Source organism: Chrysemys picta, chromosome 9 (genome assembly GCF_011386835.1).
Source record: "Chrysemys picta bellii isolate R12L10 chromosome 9, ASM1138683v2, whole genome shotgun sequence".
Lineage (NCBI taxonomy): Eukaryota > Metazoa > Chordata > Testudines > Emydidae > Chrysemys > Chrysemys picta.
In genome coordinates this window covers 14,974,255-14,994,494 of record NC_088799.1, presented here as the reverse complement: position 1 = coordinate 14,994,494, position 20,240 = coordinate 14,974,255, and the positions used below count along the sequence as shown (strand labels likewise).

Here is a 20,240-nt window from a genome sequence, read left to right as displayed (position 1 = left end):
TTTGGGGGGAGGGAGGCGGAATGAGATATTTTGTCTCATTTAGATCTTGTGTTGACCTTCAGAGTCAGAAACCAATTCTGATTTTACTTTGATTCAGACTAAAGGCCCCATCTTGCACCTTACTCCAGCAAAACTACTTTTGAAGTAAATAGGAGTTTTGCCTGGTTACTGGATCTAGTCCAAAATTTACAAAAGAGCTAGTGTATGGGGGTATTTTTAATATTTTAGTTACATAAACATATTCCAGTTTCTCTTAACAGACTTGTGAAGTCCTGCAATTCTCTCTTTAAAGTGTTCTGTGATTTTTGTATAGAGAAGGTATATAATTAGCCTTGGCAGAATTAGATTTTTATTTTTGTATAATTTTTTGGATAATATAAGTGTTTACTTTTAAGAATTTTTTATTTTTATTTATTTAAATTTTCACAGATACAGTAGATTATGGCAGGGTCAGACAATAATTATTTAATGACAGTAGACCTTGAGATTCAAAAAGCTAAAGCTTTATAACTGTTAAAACACAAATTGTCAACCTCATATGTCAAATATACAAAGTAAATATCCCTAAATCAAACTCTAATTAATGAGTCCTCAAGCAGCATTTTTCTTACTTTGCTTATCTGTAAATTTTGATTATGATTGATGGAAATATTTTTTCATCAGTTTGTGTGTGTACAGTGAAATCGACATTTAGTGATAAAACTCTAATCATTCCAAGCCTCTATATCATTTATTGCAATGTCATTGTTTACATTAGTGTCTAATATGCACAAATTTTATTACAGCTCCTCGAGTGACACAGTTGGATGGAAATGCCTGTGAAATCACATGGGAAATGGTCCCACCCATGAAAGGAGACCCTATCAGTTATGTGGTGCAGGTAGTGGTTGGAAGAGAATCTGAATATAAACAGGTAGGATCTTATGTTTAAGGTTTTCATTTCTCATTAATATAACAAACATAAAATCAAAAGCTCTTGATGCTCTGAAATGTTTAGCTGTTTTGCTCACAACTGACACACTAGAAAAAGCTCCTGGCACTGTTCCAAAACTGACATTTTCAGACTTTGAATTCAGTAATGGAAAGTGGCTGAGAGCAGTGAATAAGAGGGTGGAATCCACACTCTTAATGACTCAGAAAAAACCCCTCACTGTTCAAAACAGTTTATTCTCATGACAAATGCTGTGTGCCATTTACCTTAGTAATCTGTTTTATACACTCTGATAAGTGCAATAAACCGATATGTGTGAATGCATCTGATTCCAGAGCAATACTATAAAGAAAAGCTTTGAAGAAACACAGATGAAAGATTTGATAGAAGTGCAGGCTGCAAATTACATCCACAAAAAGGATATATGTCTGAATGATCAGGTGTTTGTGTACAGTCCCCAATGCATTTTCCAAGAACTTTGAATAATGTAGGAGTCCGGAGGGAGATCAGTAACCTTTATTAAATGGACGTATAGCTCGTTGATAGGGTAATAAATGCAACAAACCACAGTTATTTCTGCTTATCTTACTCTTTTTATGTTACAGATAGTTATTGAAGCCAGCTCTACACTTTGCAGGGCTCCAAATACATAGCCACAGATTCTCACTGTGCCCAAATTCCATGGGATGCAGATGAGTGGGGGGTGAAAGCACAATGGAGCTCGTTGCAGTTTTCTGATTCTGGGCCTTATTTTATACCAGCTCCAGCATAGATGAGACCAGTTTCAGGGCTCTAATTTATGCCAACAGGTTATGGCCCATAAGGGACATTCTTCCAGGCAGAGATTGTCAGAATAGAGCACACTCTCCACGTGCCTCCTATGCTGGGGACTGCAAGAGTTTGGTGTAGGAACTGGCTAAGCTACCTGTAGGCCTGCTGGGACTATCCCATTCTGGGGAATCCCCAGATGGCGAGATCTGACTGCTTTCTGGGCCCTTTGTGTTGCCTGATTCTGACCCATGGACGGGGTGGCTCCACGCACCAGCGCAGCAAATGCATGCTTGGGGTGGCAAGCTGTGGGGGCGGCGTGCCGGTCGCCGTGAGGGTGGCAGTCAGGCAGCCTTCGGCGGCTTGCCTGTGGGAGGTCCACTGGTCCTGCGGCTTTGGCGGCAATTCGGCGGCGGGTACGCCGAAGGAGCGGGACTGGCAGATCACCCGCAGAAACACCGCCGAATCCGCGTGACCAGCGGACTGCCCGCAGGCGTGCTGCCGAAGGCTGCCTGACTGCCGTGCTTGGGGCAGCAAAAAACATAGAGCCGCCCCTGCCCATGGCATTTGGTTACTTAAGGGGGAAAAAACCTGAGATCTGATCAAGTGCGGAGATGCAACAGAAGCCGACAGGTCTTTCCCCGTGGAAGTGCTTGTTACTGAGAAGAATTGTTGATGAATGACATAATGATGACTATCAAATACTCCGCTACCATACATAGCCGTGTTCCAGGGTACACAGTTAAATATCACTTTAGAAATTTCAAAGAGAAATTTTGAGTTTGTTTTGTGAATTGTCTATGTGAATTGTTGGGGGATTTTATGTATTCCATGCTACTTGTTTAGAGAAACAGATCTTGAAATACAGTTGGTGACTCACAAAGGAAAGGAACATCATTAAGGTTCCAGCTCTCTTAGCACTTGGGTTAAAATTTCAGAATTGTTTAGGCACTAAGCTATTTTGGCCTCAGTAGACGATACAGTCATAAAAATGCCAGCGGGCAGTCCACACACTGTTTCTCACCATTGATAGTGGCGTTGGAGTTGCATCTGTGGTAGATATCCCTAGAAACCTCATTGTAGTCAAGGCCGTGAGTCTGCATGGTTCATAAAACTGAATTACGTGTGGCTGGGGCAGATAGCAAAGATTCTCATTTTCCCTCCCAGACTCTGTGTAGTTATTTTAATATCTCTGGCAAAGGGAATGTTTTTGTTGTTACCCGTTTAGACAGGCTGCTACTTCCCCTCATGCACAGGCAGGAAAGGAGTGGCCAAAGCCTGCCTCCCTCCCCGCCCGCCCCCAACATACTGGCCAGTGCAGCTAAACTAGTGCAGAAGTGGAATTAATCTGTGCCTGGGAAAGGCCTGGAGTAGCTTACTTTCCCCTTTGAGCAGCGGAGAAGTAAAACTCTGCTCCAGGTGCAGCCTGACTACACCTTTCCCCTTCCACAGGGAAAAGTGACAAGCAAGTCTGCAGAGCCCACAGTGGGGTCCTGATCCTTGATTGTGGCTCCTATTTGTTCACCTTTAAAGAAAAATCCTACAGGTGAAGGTCATAAATTACAGTAATATTCAGGTTTCATATAATAGATAAAGTTATAGTAGAAATCCACTTTTAAGATTTCCTTCAAAACAGACATACACATTATAAAAACAGATTTTTTAACAGTAATAAACAGATTGAAGTCAGTTCAACCAGCTAAAGCAAAAACTGTTCCCCTGTGATATATCCGTCAGTAACTGTCAATTGTCAGGAGATCACTCAATTTGCAGCAATATGTGGGCAGCTATTTAAGACTAGGGCTGAACATCTTAATTGGGAAAGCGTGTTACAAGTCCATGGGACAGCATCTCTCTGATTGCTGCCAATTGATTTATTTCAGATGAGTGTAGCTAGCTGGTAACCGGAACATCTTTGCTCATTTAACTTTAAGCTAAAGCACTTACTTGTGATGACGAAAGTAGAGAAAAAGAGTATGCGTGTGAGTTACACAGAAACACCTTTCTTTGGAACAGAACTAACCAACATAAAGGATTGATCTGCAAAACACTTAGAGCCTCAGTGTTATTTATGTGTCTAACTCCCTTTGATTTCAACCTTGCTACCTATTAACTTCAGTGGGACTGTCCTCACAGTAAAAGCATTGTGCTCATAGCATTTGTAAGAGAATCACTTTTCTTGTATAATGAATGGGAGGAATGTTTAAGATTTGACATGCTTCTCTAACAATAATATTACTGTTAATATAAATGCATGTTATAAAGACGGCGGTAAGCTCTATATGATACAGGATTCAGCGTTCATTTTGAGTTAGAAGTTTTAAACTGCCCTGATTGGTTTTACAAGTAAGAGTATTTTTTGTCATCTTAGTTTTGCATCATTTAAAACTCAAAAAAGGTGGTGATGTTGTTGTTTATTTTAAAAAAAGCCTTCCTGTCGGCAGCACCCAAGTCAGGTAATATCCTTTTCTGGTATGTTCAAAGAAAATTGTTGATATTAAGTAAGTTTCCCTGTTCCGCACCGCGTGACTATTCTGGGCCTCTTTCTGGCACCTTTGCTTACACTGTGTGGTACCTTATTCCACATGGAGTCTCCTTGAACTCAGTTGAAATGCTCAGATTGTAGACCTATACTAGGTCTACACTACAGAGCTAGATCAGCGTAGATCACTACGTCGCTCAGGGGTGTGAAAATTCCACACCCCTGAGTTAGGGTTACCATATTTAAAAATTTTAAAAAAGAGGACACTCCATGGGGCCCTGGCCCCGCCCCTTCCCCGGCCCCACCCCAACTCCGCCCCCTCCCCTGAGCGCTCCGCATTCCCCCTCCTCTCTCCCAACCAAGCGAAACAGCTGCCCGAGCGCTACCAGCTTCACAGTTTGCCGGGCAGCCCCCATGACTCCGGACCCTGCACCCCCAGCCGGGCACTTCCCCTCCCGGGCTCCAGGGGCGCAGGGTCCGGAGGCATGGGGGCTGCCCGAAGCCAGTAGCACTTGGGCAGCTCGGCTCTTACAGAGCTGAGGAGTCAGGGAGTAGCAGCTGCCGCCAGAGCCCGGGAGGGGAAGTGCCCGGCGGGGGGCGCAGGGTCCAGAGGTATGGGGGCTGCCCGAAGCTGGTAGCACTTGGGCACCTCGGCTCTTACAGAGCTGAGGAGTCAGGGAGCAGCAGCCGCCGCTGGAGCCCGCTCTAAGGTAAGCCAGGGATGCCGGCAAAGCTGGGAGTGTTTTTCCCAGACATGTTCGGCTTTTTGGAAATTCCCCCCGGACGGGGGTTTGATTACCAAAAAGCCGGACATGTCTGGGAAAAACCGGACGTATGGTAACCCTACCCTGAGCAATGCAGTTATACCGACCTAATCCCCTGTGTAGGCAGTGCTACGGCGATTGCAGAGCTTCTCCCGTTGACATAGCTACCACCTCTCAGGGAGGAGTTTAACTAAACCAATGGGCCAAGTTCTCCCATCAGTGCAGGAGCATCTTCACTTAAGCACCAAAGTGGCGCAGCTGCATCGGTGCAGCTGCCCAATGCAGCATTTTAAGTGTAGACCTGCCCTCAGAGTACTTAAGGGTCACAGAATCAAGTGCCATAGTTGGAAAATACATTTGGTACAGATCTTGGCCCTTCAGTACCAGGAAGCCAGTTGAGGATGCAACATGCAAGCTACTGCCTCAGTGGTGATATTTTTCATTAAACAGCAAAACAACATGGACAGTTTGTGTGGCTACTGAGCATAGAGCCATCTGTTTCAACTTACTCTCTGTTTTGCTACAAATTAATAGGGACAAAGAGTACAAATTAGAAATAACATGGACCAGATTCTGCCTCCCTTACTCATGCTCAGCATTTCCTTATTCTGTGAATAATCCCACTGACTTCATTGGGACCATTTGTGGAATAAGGTACTCAGTGAATAAGGGTATCACAACTCCTACCCAGTGTGTGTTGCATCAAGAATCTATCTAACACATGGGCTGGGGAGCAAAATATCAGTAGGAGATATTAGCAGGAGAGAGTAATTCCCTTAGGCAAGTTGTAGCTCCAAGTGAGTTTTACCACTTACAGACAGTATTAGCATTAATGGTGATCTATTGCTGCATATTAAATAAAAGATCTCTCCAGGAACAGGCATTTCAGGATGTATGCCCAGGAAGGGGAAATGTTCGCTTTACTCCTGAGGCGCCTTGTGTGTCAAGTAGTCGTTCCTCTCTGTCAGATTGAAAGAATGCATTAAAATCAGATAAAATAAACATTCCTGTTGGAGTTGTGTTAGTTAATTACATTCAAACTACTAAAAATGACCAGTTTACTAATCTGGGAGCCCCAGTTTCTAATGGCTCTGAGCCCTCCCGTCCCCTGCATGTGCTTCTCCTTCATATGGAACAGGAAATTGAGTTTCTACTCAGAGTAGGTCTAAAGGAAGGGAGAAAGCTACCATGGAAATAGCACTTCCTCCTTCAGTCCAGCACTCCTGGGTATTCTATATTCTTGTCCTCTTTGCCCAGAGAGGTAGAGGATATGATAAGGACCTATGTGACCAACTGGTTTATCTGTCCTCCCCTCCCTGGCAGGTCCATGGGCACTACTTATTTATATACTTCTCCAGTTAGAATTTTATCCAAAGATTTAATTTATTATGTCTCCTCTTGGTGCCTGAAAACCATGCTATAAAAAAGAAACATTTACTTTTCCCATTTCAAGATGATAATGGAATGTTCCTTTTCATTATATTTAAAGGATAGCCATACTCTGAAAAGTGACTGTCTGCAAATGACACCACAGGGCTCTGTCTTTATTCTCTCGCTGTGACTTTCCATATCAAATTTGCTTTGTTTATGAGTCAACAAGTGAACCTGCTGCGAACTCAACCTGAGAGTCAGCGGTCAAAATTTGTTCTTTCTGCATCTTGCGTTTTCACCTGTGATAGAGCTTCTGCGGTTAGAATTCAGCTGACAATTGTGTTGATAGTGTGCAAAACAGAAGAGCTGCATTGACTCTGTAGTGCTAGCGGTAATAAAAACTTGGGCCAAGGTTTTCAAAATTAGTAGCCTAAAGTTAGGCTCTTACTCCTTATTTAGTTTGCTCAAAATTATTGAGCAGCTGACTCTTTTGAATAGCTGCTGGATGTTCAGCACTTCTGAAAATCAGACCACTAATTTAGGTGCCTAATAATATTTGTAACCCTACAATATATTTTGAGAGAGAAAATATATGGTTATAGATTCATTAGACTGTGTAATAGTCTCTCAAAGGAAGTAAGAAGTCCTATCACTTTGATTTTTTAAAACTGCATTAAAGACGTACTGGATGGAACAGTCCTGCACTGGTAGGTGAATGGTTGAGAGAACCCAATTGATTTTACCAATCTCTAATTTCTGTTGTTACATCTAGGTTTCATATTTATTTAGATAAAAATGTGAATATCTAATTTTGTATTCAGGATACATTTAATTTACATAAAATTCTAATTAACAGAAATGCATTTTTCTTTCTTCATTTCAAATAGCAAGTGAATACACTTAATTGACCCTGGATTACTTTGCACGTCAACAGAAAATGTAACGGCACAATATTCACTAGAGTCTTACCATCAATACAGCTCACTCCGAGTGTTTTCTTCCTTCCCCATAGCTTTGTGTAATGAGACAGAAAAATAATTTATTTTTATTAGACATTTTTACAGTACAACTTGCCACCTGACTATTCTCAGTTATCTGTTAAATGGTTTGTTAGGAGACAAGGTTCTCTACAAAACTGTTAAGACTATCTCTGCAGTGGAGTCACTGAGACTGATTAAGAGACTGAATAAAATAATAATAATCCTAAACCTAGTTTCATAAAGAGAAGTCTTTCAGTTCTTTTAGAAGAAATTAAGCCTTTCTTACAGGAATGTTTTCTATATAAGGATTCTAAGTCAGATTCTCCTCTTCTGAGCATTTTTTTGCTAATTAAATATACTTGTCATAATTGTGGGGGAGTAGCAACAACCCCAATGTTAAGGTTACCTTTAGAATTTCCATTATAAAAAATTCTTACAGTTTTCAAGAACCAAGGTACTATCTGATAAAGGTACTATTTTCTGGCCTCATGAAACTCTGTTCAGATCTGACCGTTGCCATTTCTCATCAATAGTTTGCAAGCTACAGCTTGCTTTTGGCAGCATGCTAAAACCCCTCAACATTCTGTAGTGTTGTGTGTGCACTGCTCTGGTATCTCACATTAGCATTTCTCACAGGCTCTGAGATCCTACAGATAACTCCCTAATCCACTATACTACCTTCCTCCATTCAGTGAGCACCATCCATTGTGCGCTAAATGAGGCAGGCAGGGGTCATGTAGGGAAAAAATAGCATGTATCATGCATATGAATAAAAGGGCCAAATTAAGGTTAAATGGCCACCCTTAATAGTGGTATTTCCTAACTTCCGGATGCTTGATTTTGCAATGTTAATAAGATTCCCTGTGCATGGTGTATGTGTTGTGTATACGTATATGTTATCTGCCTATATTGTATTTTAACACTAAAATACTCTTGACTGGCTTAGTGTTCCCAATGGGAGTCTTTCCTATTTTTCTGTGTTCTCATACCATGCCATCATTATGGCATCTGAGAGACTGTCTTTAAAGTAGCCCGTATCAGGATCTAAATATTAAGTGCAGAGAGAGAGAGAGAGAGAGTGAGTGTGTGTGTGTGTGTGTGTGTGTGTGTGTGTGTGTGTGTATCTTTTATAGATACATAAAAACCTATATAGAACTATTTGAAGTGAATTTGGTGTTTGATTAAAAAACAAACGTTTTAAGAGTATTAAATTGTTTTTCTTTAGAAGAGAGATGAAAAAGTTTAAGCATAAAAAGTGTTGGTGAGAGTTTGGGAAGATTGACAGTTCTGTGCCGCTCCACCACTCACTCTGTATTATTTTAATAAGAATAGAAAATACACAGTATATTCTCTCAAATGCACCTTTGCGTACTACCACCTAAATAAAATTTACCCTGCCTAAAGCTCTCTTGTCAGTGCTGTCGAAAGTCTTTTATATAATGGCATCTAAGTTAATTAAATATACTGTAAATAAAAGTAAAATATTTAAATTGTTACAAGTGGCATAGCTAGTAAATTACAGGCAAATTTTGTTGTTCTAATCAGAATCATTTGCGATCGACATATTCATTACGTTCCCCTTCATTTCCAGTGCATTGATATGGGTAAATGTTCACTACAAGTATAAAACATGCAATGCACAGGAAACTGGGCTCAGGAGTAGTTCAGCTGTGCAGGAAGATAAAGTGGAGGGCTCCCACTACTACTTCGCAGGTTTGCCTCATGCATAGAGATTACTCCCTGGGGCAAATCTATGTATGAAAAAAATCCAAAACCTCCAAGCGTCTTCAAAAATCTGGAAGCATTCCCAACAGGAGACGGATGTGAAGATGCCATCTGGAGGGATTCAGTCCCTCTGCTGGTGGAAATAAGAACGCTAAGGAGAGAACCTAACTAGCTAATGTGATGCCTTAGCCTGCTTTCCAATCACCAGGATAGCATTCTGTATCTCTGTTTTCTTCGCGGAGGATCAGAGTAATTAAATATTACCAAGAAAGAAAAAAACAGACATATACACAAAAGAAAATAACTTGATGAGCAGCATAAAATATTTTTTTCTTATTTTAATACATTACTTGATGGATCCTTCAAAACTGTTCATTTCAGTGGGAGATTCCACAGTAAGGGCATTGCACTGGCTTGGAAGGAGACATGAAAGTATTGGAAATATTGGGTATCATTCACATCTCTCTGTCAGTGTAAAGTGGCTTTAGTAATAATGAGAATCACGCCTAGTATTCACAATAAGCCTCATTCTCACTAAGGCCACGTTGTGCTTCTCATACACTTATATCAGGCGCATTTCAATTTGGCAGCATTAGTGCCCAGTACTTAACAACCTGTTCCTTCATAGGAGAACAGGGGGACTCGTTTTATTATATGACCAGGATTGAACTTTCCTGGTAGGGGCTGTCGAGGTGGGGAAACAGTTGCCCGCAAACCCTTTGAGTTCAGTCTGATTGCTGCTGATCAGTAGTATCAAATGTCACGGAAGGATCCAGCAGCATGTGTATGATGTACATAGATTATAAGTCTCATGGGGCAGGGATTTTTTGTTCCATGTTTGTACAGCACCTAGCACAGTGGGGTCCTGCACCATGACTAGGGCTTCTAGGTGCTACTGTAATACAAATAATAACAACAACTTGCTGTGGTGCTAGCTTCAGAGAGGGGTCCAGCAGAAGAGCTCAGCACACTTGTATTATGTTCCCAAGCTCCCAAATAGCAACTCCTGCTTCTATACAGTGGCGGATTTGCCACTGGGCCGACAGGGCCCATGCCCAGTGGCCCCATAAAAATGGGCACCCCTGCACCCGACCCTGCTCGTCGGCAGGAGCGCCGGGTGGCGGGAAAAGCTCCAGCGCCTGACCCTAGCTGCAGCCCCAGGCATATAGGTGTAGTTTGGGAGGTTGCAGGGAGGGCATTTCCCTCCCAAACAAAGGTGAGGCTGGGGGTGAGGGATGAGGGGAGGGGTGTCACCTACCACTCCCCCCTATTTCTGCGAAGGCCCCTCCCCTGGCATGTTTCAGCTAGTGGGGAGCAGACTGAGCAGTTTTTCCCCCGCCTTCTGCTTCCTGGGTCCTAGTGCCCACCTTTTTCCTCTACAACCGTGGGGGTGGGGGCAGGGCAAGGGGTCAGTGAGGAGAAAGGAAGAGGACGGGGAGGAGAAAGGGATACGGGAATGGGCAGGGGGAAACAGGAGCCCAGCATGTGGCGTTCCCTGGGCAGCAGCAGCCCCAGCAGGGAGACAATTGCAGCAACACCAGAGCAGTCCTGTCCCTACCGCCACCGGCAGCACAGGTACCACTGTGGGCGGGGGAGAGAGCCAGTGAACATTGCGGGGCCACAGTGGGGGAGGGGGGGAGAATGGGGCTGACCATGTGTGGAACGGGGCAGGAGAAGGAGCAGAATGGGGCAGGGCCACAGGCAGGAAGGGCAGAATAGGGATAGGACCACAGTCAGAAAGGGTGGGGGGCTCCCCACTTGCTCCAGCCCAGGGCCCCAAGAAACCTTAATCCACCTCTGCTTCTATATAAAATAAACGTCAATTCAGTGATCCTTTAGCCTGTTCCAGAGAGAGATGCCCCAGCCCAGAGAACTGTCAAACAAAATGATTTCTTCTCTGCTTAGAGCAGCAAGTCTCAAACTGTGGGTTGGGACCCTGTTTTAATGGGGTCGCCAGTGCTGGCGTTAGACTTGCTGGGGCCTAGGGCCAAAGCTGAAGCCTGAGCCCTACCACCTAGAGCTGAAGCCAAAGCCCGATGGTTTCAGCCCTGGTGGCCGGCTCAGGTTATAGGCCCCCTGCCTGGGGCTGAAGCCTTTGGGCTTCAGCTTTGGCCCTCCAGCCCAGGGCAGCGGGGGTCAGGTTTCAGTCCCTCCTCCTGGGGTCGTGTGGTAATTTTTGTTGTCAGAAGGGGGTCATGGTGCACTGAAGTTTGAGAACCCCTGATTTAGAACAGTGAAACCCTGTATTGACCTTGCCCGGTCCTGGAGCTGTAATGAAGATGAACTTCCATTGACATCAGTGGGATATTTGTCTGTAATGACTCAAGGGTTGCCCCTGCAGCCAGGTGTGAATGAAGCAGCTGCTGCAGCCAGGTATGAATGGTGTACACAATAATAATTGCCTACCCATTGCTGAGAGAGGATACAAAGCATGCATGTTTTGATAGGCAGCTCATGTATAGCTAGAATCAACACAGGACCCAGAAGATGCTACAGTGATGAGGATCATATGAGTACCTACTCAGATTTGTATTATTATTATTTATTATTATTATTAAATACGTATATTGTGGTGGTACCTAGGATCCCGAAGATTGGGGCTTCCTTGTGCTAGGTGCTGTACAACCACATATGAAGGGTCTACAGTAAGTCTTAGGTGCTTACATGGCCCCCATAACTGTAGTGCTTCACAATGTTTAATATATTTATCCTCACAACACCCCCAGTGAGGTAGAGCAGTGCTAGTAGCCCCATTTTACAGATAGGGAATGGAAGCACAAAGAGTGATGTGTGTGAGGTCGCACAAGAAGTGTGTGGCAGAGCAAGGAACTGAACCTCAGTTAGGGGGCTTCCTTCCTCTCTTAGAAGAGTATGAGAGAGAAATATTAACCAAAACATTTCTTAAATTTATTTTAGTGCAGTTTTTATTTTCCGTTTTCCCACATGCTCTAAGATGTTGATTGTTAAGCTGGTAAACTTGCTCATTAGCATTTGCATTATACACCACAATTTATAATTGCTGGTTCCGTTAGATTTTAACTAAACTTCTTTAACAAGCTGCCTATTTCCTTTTCTTGTTCAATGACCAAAGTTGCCATTTCCCCCTGTTATTGTCCTTACTGGGCCAGATCCTCAGCGGATGCCAATCAGCATAGCTTCATTGAACTCACCTACCATTGAAAACATTGGATCCATGCCAGTTTACATGAGCTGAGGACTGACCTGCTGTCTCTAATGAAAGAGAGTTGTAGCTATTTGTCTTCATCACTCTTGGTCAGCGCTGAGTTTCAAACTGTTTTTAATCCTTCTTTAAAATCACTCTTGTCTCACTTCTGAGTCTCTGGTCTGATTCTAAGAAGTGTCATCATTTAGACAGCTTAATTGAACTTTCTTGGTCATCTATATTTATTACCCCGTAATGAAGATCTAAATCTTTCTCTAGCTGTGATTTAACTGTATTTAACTTCCCAGTTATCTTAGATTGTAACATCCTTACAGGAAAATAGGTAACATCATCAATTTACCCAACTAACTTTTTGAACACTATGAGGATTGTTTGTATATATCCCCGTCCTAACATTATTTAAATGTAAGCTTCCTGTTTAAGTAGATTTCTTATTTGGGTTTTTCTAGGTTTTCATTTTGTTTTAGGAGTGCTTGTTGTGACAGCAAGAGAGTTAATTTATGGCAAGGGCGGCTAGAGACCTGGGAGGGGCATTGTTTATGTTTCTTAAAATGGAAATAAATAAATAAAATGGCAGTCCTGATGGCATACATTATTCAAAGAGGTTTAGTAAGTATCAGTATATTAAAAATTGTGAGGTTCTCAGATACTACGTTAAGGGGGACAAGGGATGTAAGTACACCTTTACCCCGATATAACGCTGTCCTTGGGAGCCAAAAAATCTTACCGCATTATAGGTGAAACCACGCTATATCGAACTTGCTTTGATCAGCCTGAGTGCGCAGGTGCCCCCCCCCCCCCCCGGAGCACTGCTTTACCACATTATATCCGAATTCATGTTATATCGGGTCGTGTCATATCGGAGTAGAGGTGTATCTAAGATCGATACATGGATAGATACATTCTAAGGGTGGGATTTCCTAAGCAAGTTAATCTCCTTTAACTACTCATTTAAGCTACGTTTCCTCTTCAGATTTCTATTTCTTTTTCATTGTTTGACAGCTTGTATTTGTGTGTAGGTTGAAGCACTAACTACCCAAATCATATGGCATGGAGAGGTAAGCAGGCAGGTACTTCGGCCCACCTGCCATTAGTAACAGGATGGTTATTTGACCATATGGAGCAATGACTAGTTAATATAAAAAGGGAAGACACCTAAAAAGAGTGACATGCACTTGCATATAGGAATTTCAGTCATCAGGTTATTTCTACAGACAGTTACGTTTGCACGTGTTGGCACCTTCTGTTGCATAGCACATTGACCCTAATGGCTAAGTTCTTCTTTGGGCGTGGGAAGACAAGGAAAGATCACCAGTATGACAAGAGAAGACAGATGTGGTGAATCATGGAGATTTATGGTAAGAAAATATGTTATATAGTGCTGGAATTTGATAGTTTTACGTGTGTTAAGGATTATATTCTACCTATTGCTTTGATGCCAAACTCTCCATGAATGTTGAACACATGAAATAGGGGGAGAATATGAGTCTTAGTTGACATGTTTTATTTTTTATTTATCTTTTGGAGCCAAGTAGTATTGCTCTTCAAAATGAACCTCATCAATAGTGTATATGGAGAGATTGTAGCTGGCTTAGAGACATTAAAAATCCATCGCACGTCTTGACCCAGGCCTTCACAAGTAATGAAATACTGATTTCCTGGCTGAGGTGTAAAATGCATGGGAGAACATGATGATTGGTCCATTATTGAGGGCTTGAATGTCTATTTCAATTTAAGCTTTGTAAAGGCACCCAGCTTAACAGAAAAGAAGGCACAGAGTTATCTGTGTGTTCAATTGCTATTCATTTGAGCTATTCCTTATATTTGGATGTGCGATGTTGTATTTCGTTTTCTAGATCTACATATAAGAAATTTTCTGTCAGCTCAGTTTTAATTTCTCTTTTTGTTTCCCATTTATAAACCAGAACTCTCCCATTCAAGTGAATGGAGCCTCTCTTCAGTCTTCCATTCCTGCTGTGGGAAAATTAAAAACTGATTAAACACCAAAATGCAAGAGAAGATCTTCAACCCCTGAAGAGATGGAGGCAGTCTAGTTTTTGCACAGGAGGCTTTTGTGGCATTCAACACATTGTTTTGCATTTCAATGTTCAATAAAATACCAACCTTAAGAATCCTTTGCTACATAAATTTTTGTCAATGGTTATGTGTTTGCAGGATTAACATTAACTCCATTTCACTTTTTCCACTTAAATCTCAACATGCACTCCCAGTTATTTATTCAGATTCATATTTTCTCCCATTTACTCTGATTCAGACTCACTGAATCATAAATTCTCTAAATGTTATTACCATTAATAGGTTAAGTTTTGGATACATTAAACATTGGATAAAATGCAACCAAGAGGAACTTTACATAAGAATCGTCGTACTGTGTAAGACCAATGGTCCATCTAGCCCAGCATCTATCTTCCTATAGTGCCTAGTGCCAGATGCTTCAGAAGGAGTGAACAAAACAGCCACCCCATGTTGTCCAATCCCAGCTTCTGGCAGTGGGAGGTTTAGGGACACCTGGAGCATGGGGTTGCGTCCCTGGAGCATCTTGGTTAATGGCTATTGATGGACCTATCCTCTGTGAACATATTTAATTCTTTTTTTAACCCAGTTATACTTTCGGTATTTGCAACATCCCCTGGCAATGAGTTCCATAGGTTGACTGTGTGTTGTGTGAAAAAATACTTCCGTATGTTTGTTTTAACCCCTATTAATTTCATTGAGTGACCTCTGGTCTTGTATTATGTGAAGGAATAAGTAACACTTTTTCTCCACACCATTCATATCATTCTATCATATCTCCCCTTAGTCGTGTCTTTTCTAAGATGACCAGTCCAAATCTTTTTTAATCTCTCCTCATATAGAAGCTGTTCCATACCTTAATCATTTTTTGTTGCCCTTATCTGTACTCTTTCCAATTCTAATATATCTTTTTTGAGATGGGGCAACCAGAACTTCACACAGTCATAAAGGCACCATGGATTTATTTAGTGGCATTATGATATTTTCTGTCTTATTATCTATCCCTTTCCTACTGGTTCCTAACATTCTGTTAGCTTTTTTGACTGCCACTGCACACTGAGCAGATGTTTGCAAAGAACTCTCCACAATGACTCCAAGATCTCTTTCATGAGTGGTAACACCTAATTTAGACCATCATTTTATATGTATAGTTGGGATTATATTTTCCAGTGTGCATTACTTTGCACTTATCAACGTTGAATTTCATCTGCCATTTTGTTACTGAGCAAACCAGTTTTTGTGAGAAAGTCTTTATCAGTCAGCTTTGGATTTAACTATTTTGAGTAATTTAGTATCATCTACCTCATTGTTTGTCCCCTTTTCCAGAACATTAATGAATATGTTGAACAGCCGAGGTCCTGGTACCTGCTAGTTATTTCTTTCCATTGTGAAAACTGACCATTTATTCCTACCCTTTGTTTACTATCTTTTAACCTGTTACTCATCCATAAGAGGACCTTCCATCTTATCCCATGACTGCTTACTTTTGCTTTCGTGTGTGATCTTTCTGAACTTCTAAGTATAGTATATCAACTATAGTAATACACATGCTTTGTATACTTTGTTTTCCCACTCTCAGGATGTCATACATATTTCAAGAAACAGTTTTCTTTCTGGCCCTTTGTTTCTTTTTTGGAGATCGTAAGATTTTATTTCTGACCATGACTCATACTGTAGGTAATCTTGGAAGAGTGATTTCACCTGTCATCTATAAAAACCAATATATTTTGCTCACATATGCTAGTGTTTGGTGACTATCATTAAAGAGGAAATGAATCTCTCTGTCGAAAAGTAACTGTTAGCTTTGAGCAATCCATAAACTCCCAACACTTTGTGTATGCTGTTCTAATAAACATCTTATCCTTTTTATATGTATATAAAAGGCTAGAGCCATTTATGGACTACAGCTACTACTGTAAAATTGTAAAATTATAGGCCATAGGTCTTAAGGGAAATATGAAGAAAGCAATTGAAAAATAAGTTGCATCAAAACAAAACATGTAACTGATTTTGGATTATTCTAAAATTGCCTTCCAGTAACATGATTTTGCAGGTTTTTTTCCATTTGTTGGCCAAATATTGCCCTCAGACCTGTGAGAGGAATGCATCATATGGCAGAATTTGGCCCCAAGTCTGTAATTATATTGTTTTGCTGATAAAGCATAACGTTAATGTTGTTTATATTATTTACTGAACCACCAAAATGTCCAGAAAGTTTTGCCTCCTGAGATGGACTAATTGCTTGAAGTCTTTCCTGCCTTTGTTTTTGTCTTTCTCTGTGTGTTCACTGTATGTTCACTAGTACTGAATATGGAGAATTGCCATATTTGACCATCTATTATACAATCCTCTCGACTCCACATTCTGGATTCTTTGACTGCTTGTGACATACTAAGATCTTTCCCTAAAATTAGTTTGGATGTTTCCTGAAAGGACTCAGATTTAATCGTTTGCTTTAAAGGTCTGATGCCAAATCCTTGCAAACCAAAACTCTCCAGCACTTCATTGGAACTTGTAGCTATGTATGTAATGCAGGATCAGGCAGTTGGTTTCATAAAATGCCCATACCACTATTTAGATTATGAAGTAGTAAATTGAGTATTTAAAATCTAAATCTCTCACAAATGATGTTCTGTCAAGGATAGCATAATGCTATTTATGAATGGTGTTGATAAGAAAAAAAATCTTTGGCACATGACTGTCCATTGATTTTTAAATTTGATTGTGAATTTTAATTTGTTTTGCAGGTATACAAGGGAGATGAGACAACATTCCAAATCTCAGGCCTTCAGACCAACACAGACTACCGATTCCGTGTCTGCGTATGTCGCCGATGCTTGGATATCTCACAGGAACTTAGTGGACCTTTCAGCCCATCTGTTGCCTTTATGCTCCAACGAAGGGAGATCATGCTTACAGGGGAATTGGGACGCATAGATGATCCTAAGATAAAGAGCATGATGCCTACTGATGAACAGTTTGCAGCCCTCATTGTTATTGGCTTTGCAACTTTGTCAATTTTATTTGCCTTTATATTACAATACTTCTTTATGAAGTAGAGAATCCAGTGAAAGTTTGAGGTATAAATTTAACTAATGCTACGCATTATAATCCACACATTTATTCAGATATTCCTTGAAATCTTTTTGTTCTACCATACACTTTATATACTTCTCTTATTTTTACAGTTCTAGCTAGGAAAAAGATAAATCCGTGTTTTGGTGCACCTTTTTGAAATTCAAAACTAGGAAGAGGTCAAACTGGAGAAATAAGCAACCCAGATACCAAAAGCAAGATTTTTTTCCTTCAAAGTTTCGGAATTGCAATCAATTTGCCTTTATGTTTTTTGTTTGGTTGGTTTGGTTTTGATTTTTTTTTTTTCCCCCACTGAAGTCCTTATAGTCTTTCATATATGTTACAATTTAGTAAATTATAATCCTCAGTCACTTATTTTGTCTCTTCTGTATCTGTAAACATTAATCACAAGTGTGTATAGTAATAAGTCTAGAATGCAGTGTTAGTCAACAGTACCAGTCTTTCACCGACCAGTATTACCAATGTTACCTATGATTTATTCACTACAATACATTTGTCCCATATTTTTTCCAAGATAAAATGTACACTCAATTATTTTAACTGCTTAGTGCATTTAAATCAAAACAATGTACTGCCATCTAAAACTTTTTTAATTATCTGTTATTTCTATGGTTACAACACTATGAACTGCCTGTATAAGAAATCAGATAATCAAACTGCATATAAATTATGAAGCATTATAGATTTTTTTTAAGCATTTTGATTCGTAGCAGTAACTTTAAGTAAGAGGGCATTGTGCAATAGTTAGTTATTCCCATGTTCAGCTGTTGGAAAGCTGCTTTACCTTTGTTTGTTGTTGTTGTGTGTGTGTGTATATATAACTACTTTTAATCAATAGATTTATTATATTCTATTTTGTTCAGCCTGATTTATAAGATTAGAGCTGGTGACAGCTTACTGCCTCTACTGATTATGTAAGATTTACACTCAATGTAAACAACTTTACAGTCAATCAGTCACATTTGGAGGAAGATCCATTTTATAGACCTGTCTTGGGGGGTATCAAAAATGAGGTCAGTTAATTTAAGTACCTTCAATTGATGCCTACATTATTCTTATCACAGAGTCAATCAAAATATTTGATACGTTGCAAAAGCCAGAGTAGTTATCTGAATGTATCATTTCTCTTCTTACAGCAGTGGCCCACACATACGTGTGTTAATCCATCAAAATACTAGATTTTTTTAACTCCCGAATCATTGGATTATTTATATTGAAGTCAACAACGTGCGAGTACCTCAGGGACAGTAACAAGCTGGAGGTGCAAATCAATTCCAAAAGGGTGCAACAGATACACAATGTATATCCCTTCCTCTTGTTTTTGTATATTTTTGCTACTTGGTTTTGCTTTTGTCATAGCTGTTTTGTGCTCTCTCTACGTTGTCTAAGATGCAGTGTCCTATATTAGCATAATATTCCCTTAACCAAAGTAATGGGGAAGCCAACATTATTTTTGTTTTAGGTTTATTTATACAATATACTGCATCCAGTACTTTAAATGCCAATTACAGTGCAATCTTTTATTTATTGTAAAAAAAAAATAAAAAAAATAAAGAAGTGTACTTATGTACTAATTTTTTTTTCTCCCTTGTAGCATGTTATGTTTTGTCTGTTTTATACTGTTGTACTTTAGGTCAACTTTTTACCTGGCAGCATTCCTAGTATTATTATTAACCTTCTTACATTTTCATGTGTTTTTAAAGATGGGAGCATCTAGTGCATTAAAATGCCAAAAAACAAAAAGGTTATCAGTGATTGAAACGTTTACATGTATCCAAAAAACATAATCATCTCTTGAAAGAAAGTGCTAAGATTAATGAATTATTCCATGTGCCTCTCTAGATGTAGCAAATATTACAAATGTTCTGTATTTTGTTATTGACTATAATTAGTTTAATTTAGCCTTGCAAACGGATGGCATTGAGCTAAATATAAGTTTTTGTTTTTGCCAAAGTCATGGCTTGTCAAATTTATTTACATTTTATTTAAATTTATTTGTGATATGAAACTTTGTGATCTTGCATCTATTTTGTGAGCAAAGCATACACAGCTGTCTTCAATGGGGGGGAAGATATATTTTTTAAAACGATGAAAAATCATCTGTAGTTTGAAAACCCACAGATTTGAATAGATTCCCTTTTTGAATTTTTGGAATACTGTTTTCGCAGTGCTGCTACAAAATCTAAGCCTGGTGTGTTTTTTTAAAAATACTGTAATAAATAAAACTTGCTTTAGATAATTTGTTCTCTTCTGCAAGTTTGAAAGTATGGAGCAGTTTTAAAAGCAGTGAGCAAAGGTGTGGAGAACAAAAATCTGTAACACTTTAAGCCTTTCTAATTCATTTGGTATCCATTATAATCACACTAATCAAAGAGCCCAATCCAACTCCTATTGAAGTTAATTGAAAAAGTCTTCTATGCAAGTTGGATCAGGCCCATATTACGTTAATTTGACATCAGTATTTACTTTGTATATACTGCCATTATAATTCATTATAATCCTAGTAATACCATTATAATCCATTTTAATGTAACCATAAAGTGTTACAGATTTTAAACCATTCCCGTTTCTACTTCTGTTATCAATGATTACAACAATTTACTGATGCTTTGTAGTTCCCTGTATGTCTTTATATCCTTTCCCTGGCCCAATAAATATCAGTCATGTGAACCAAACCCAAAAACCCTGTGCGCTCCAAGAAATTGTAAAAATAAATTAAAATAAAAAAAGGAAAAAATAAATATTTAAAATATATTAAAAATGGAAAGAAACATTTTTATATTATCTGCCTTTTTCTTTATGAACTTGAAATGTTGTAGTTTTCTAATCCTGTTTTGTTGGCTACAGTAGTTCAGTATTCAATGTCACAATTGAAAAGTGCCCTAACTGAATGTGTATGACCATT

The 20,240-nt window shown here is 39.9% G+C and overlaps 1 protein-coding gene across 5 annotated transcripts in view; it reads left to right on the top strand.

Annotated features, from left to right (window-relative positions):
• FNDC3B (fibronectin type III domain containing 3B) overlaps positions 1–18,909 on the top strand; it is a 369,204-nt gene extending 350,295 nt beyond the window's left edge. For 4 of the 5 annotated variants that reach the window (XM_042853768.2, XM_005299260.5, XM_065557752.1 and 1 more), the window contains 2 exons: positions 786–913; positions 16,987–18,909. In XM_042853768.2, coding sequence (XP_042709702.2) covers positions 786–913; positions 16,987–17,298 — 440 coding nt within the window. In that variant the 3' untranslated portion in view covers positions 17,299–18,909. Of the gene's footprint in view, positions 1–785; positions 914–14,130; positions 14,351–16,986 lie in introns of those variants that run through there. The other variant, XM_042853769.2, reaches the window with a different exon arrangement.
• The last annotated feature ends 1,331 nt before the right edge of the window (positions 18,910–20,240 follow it).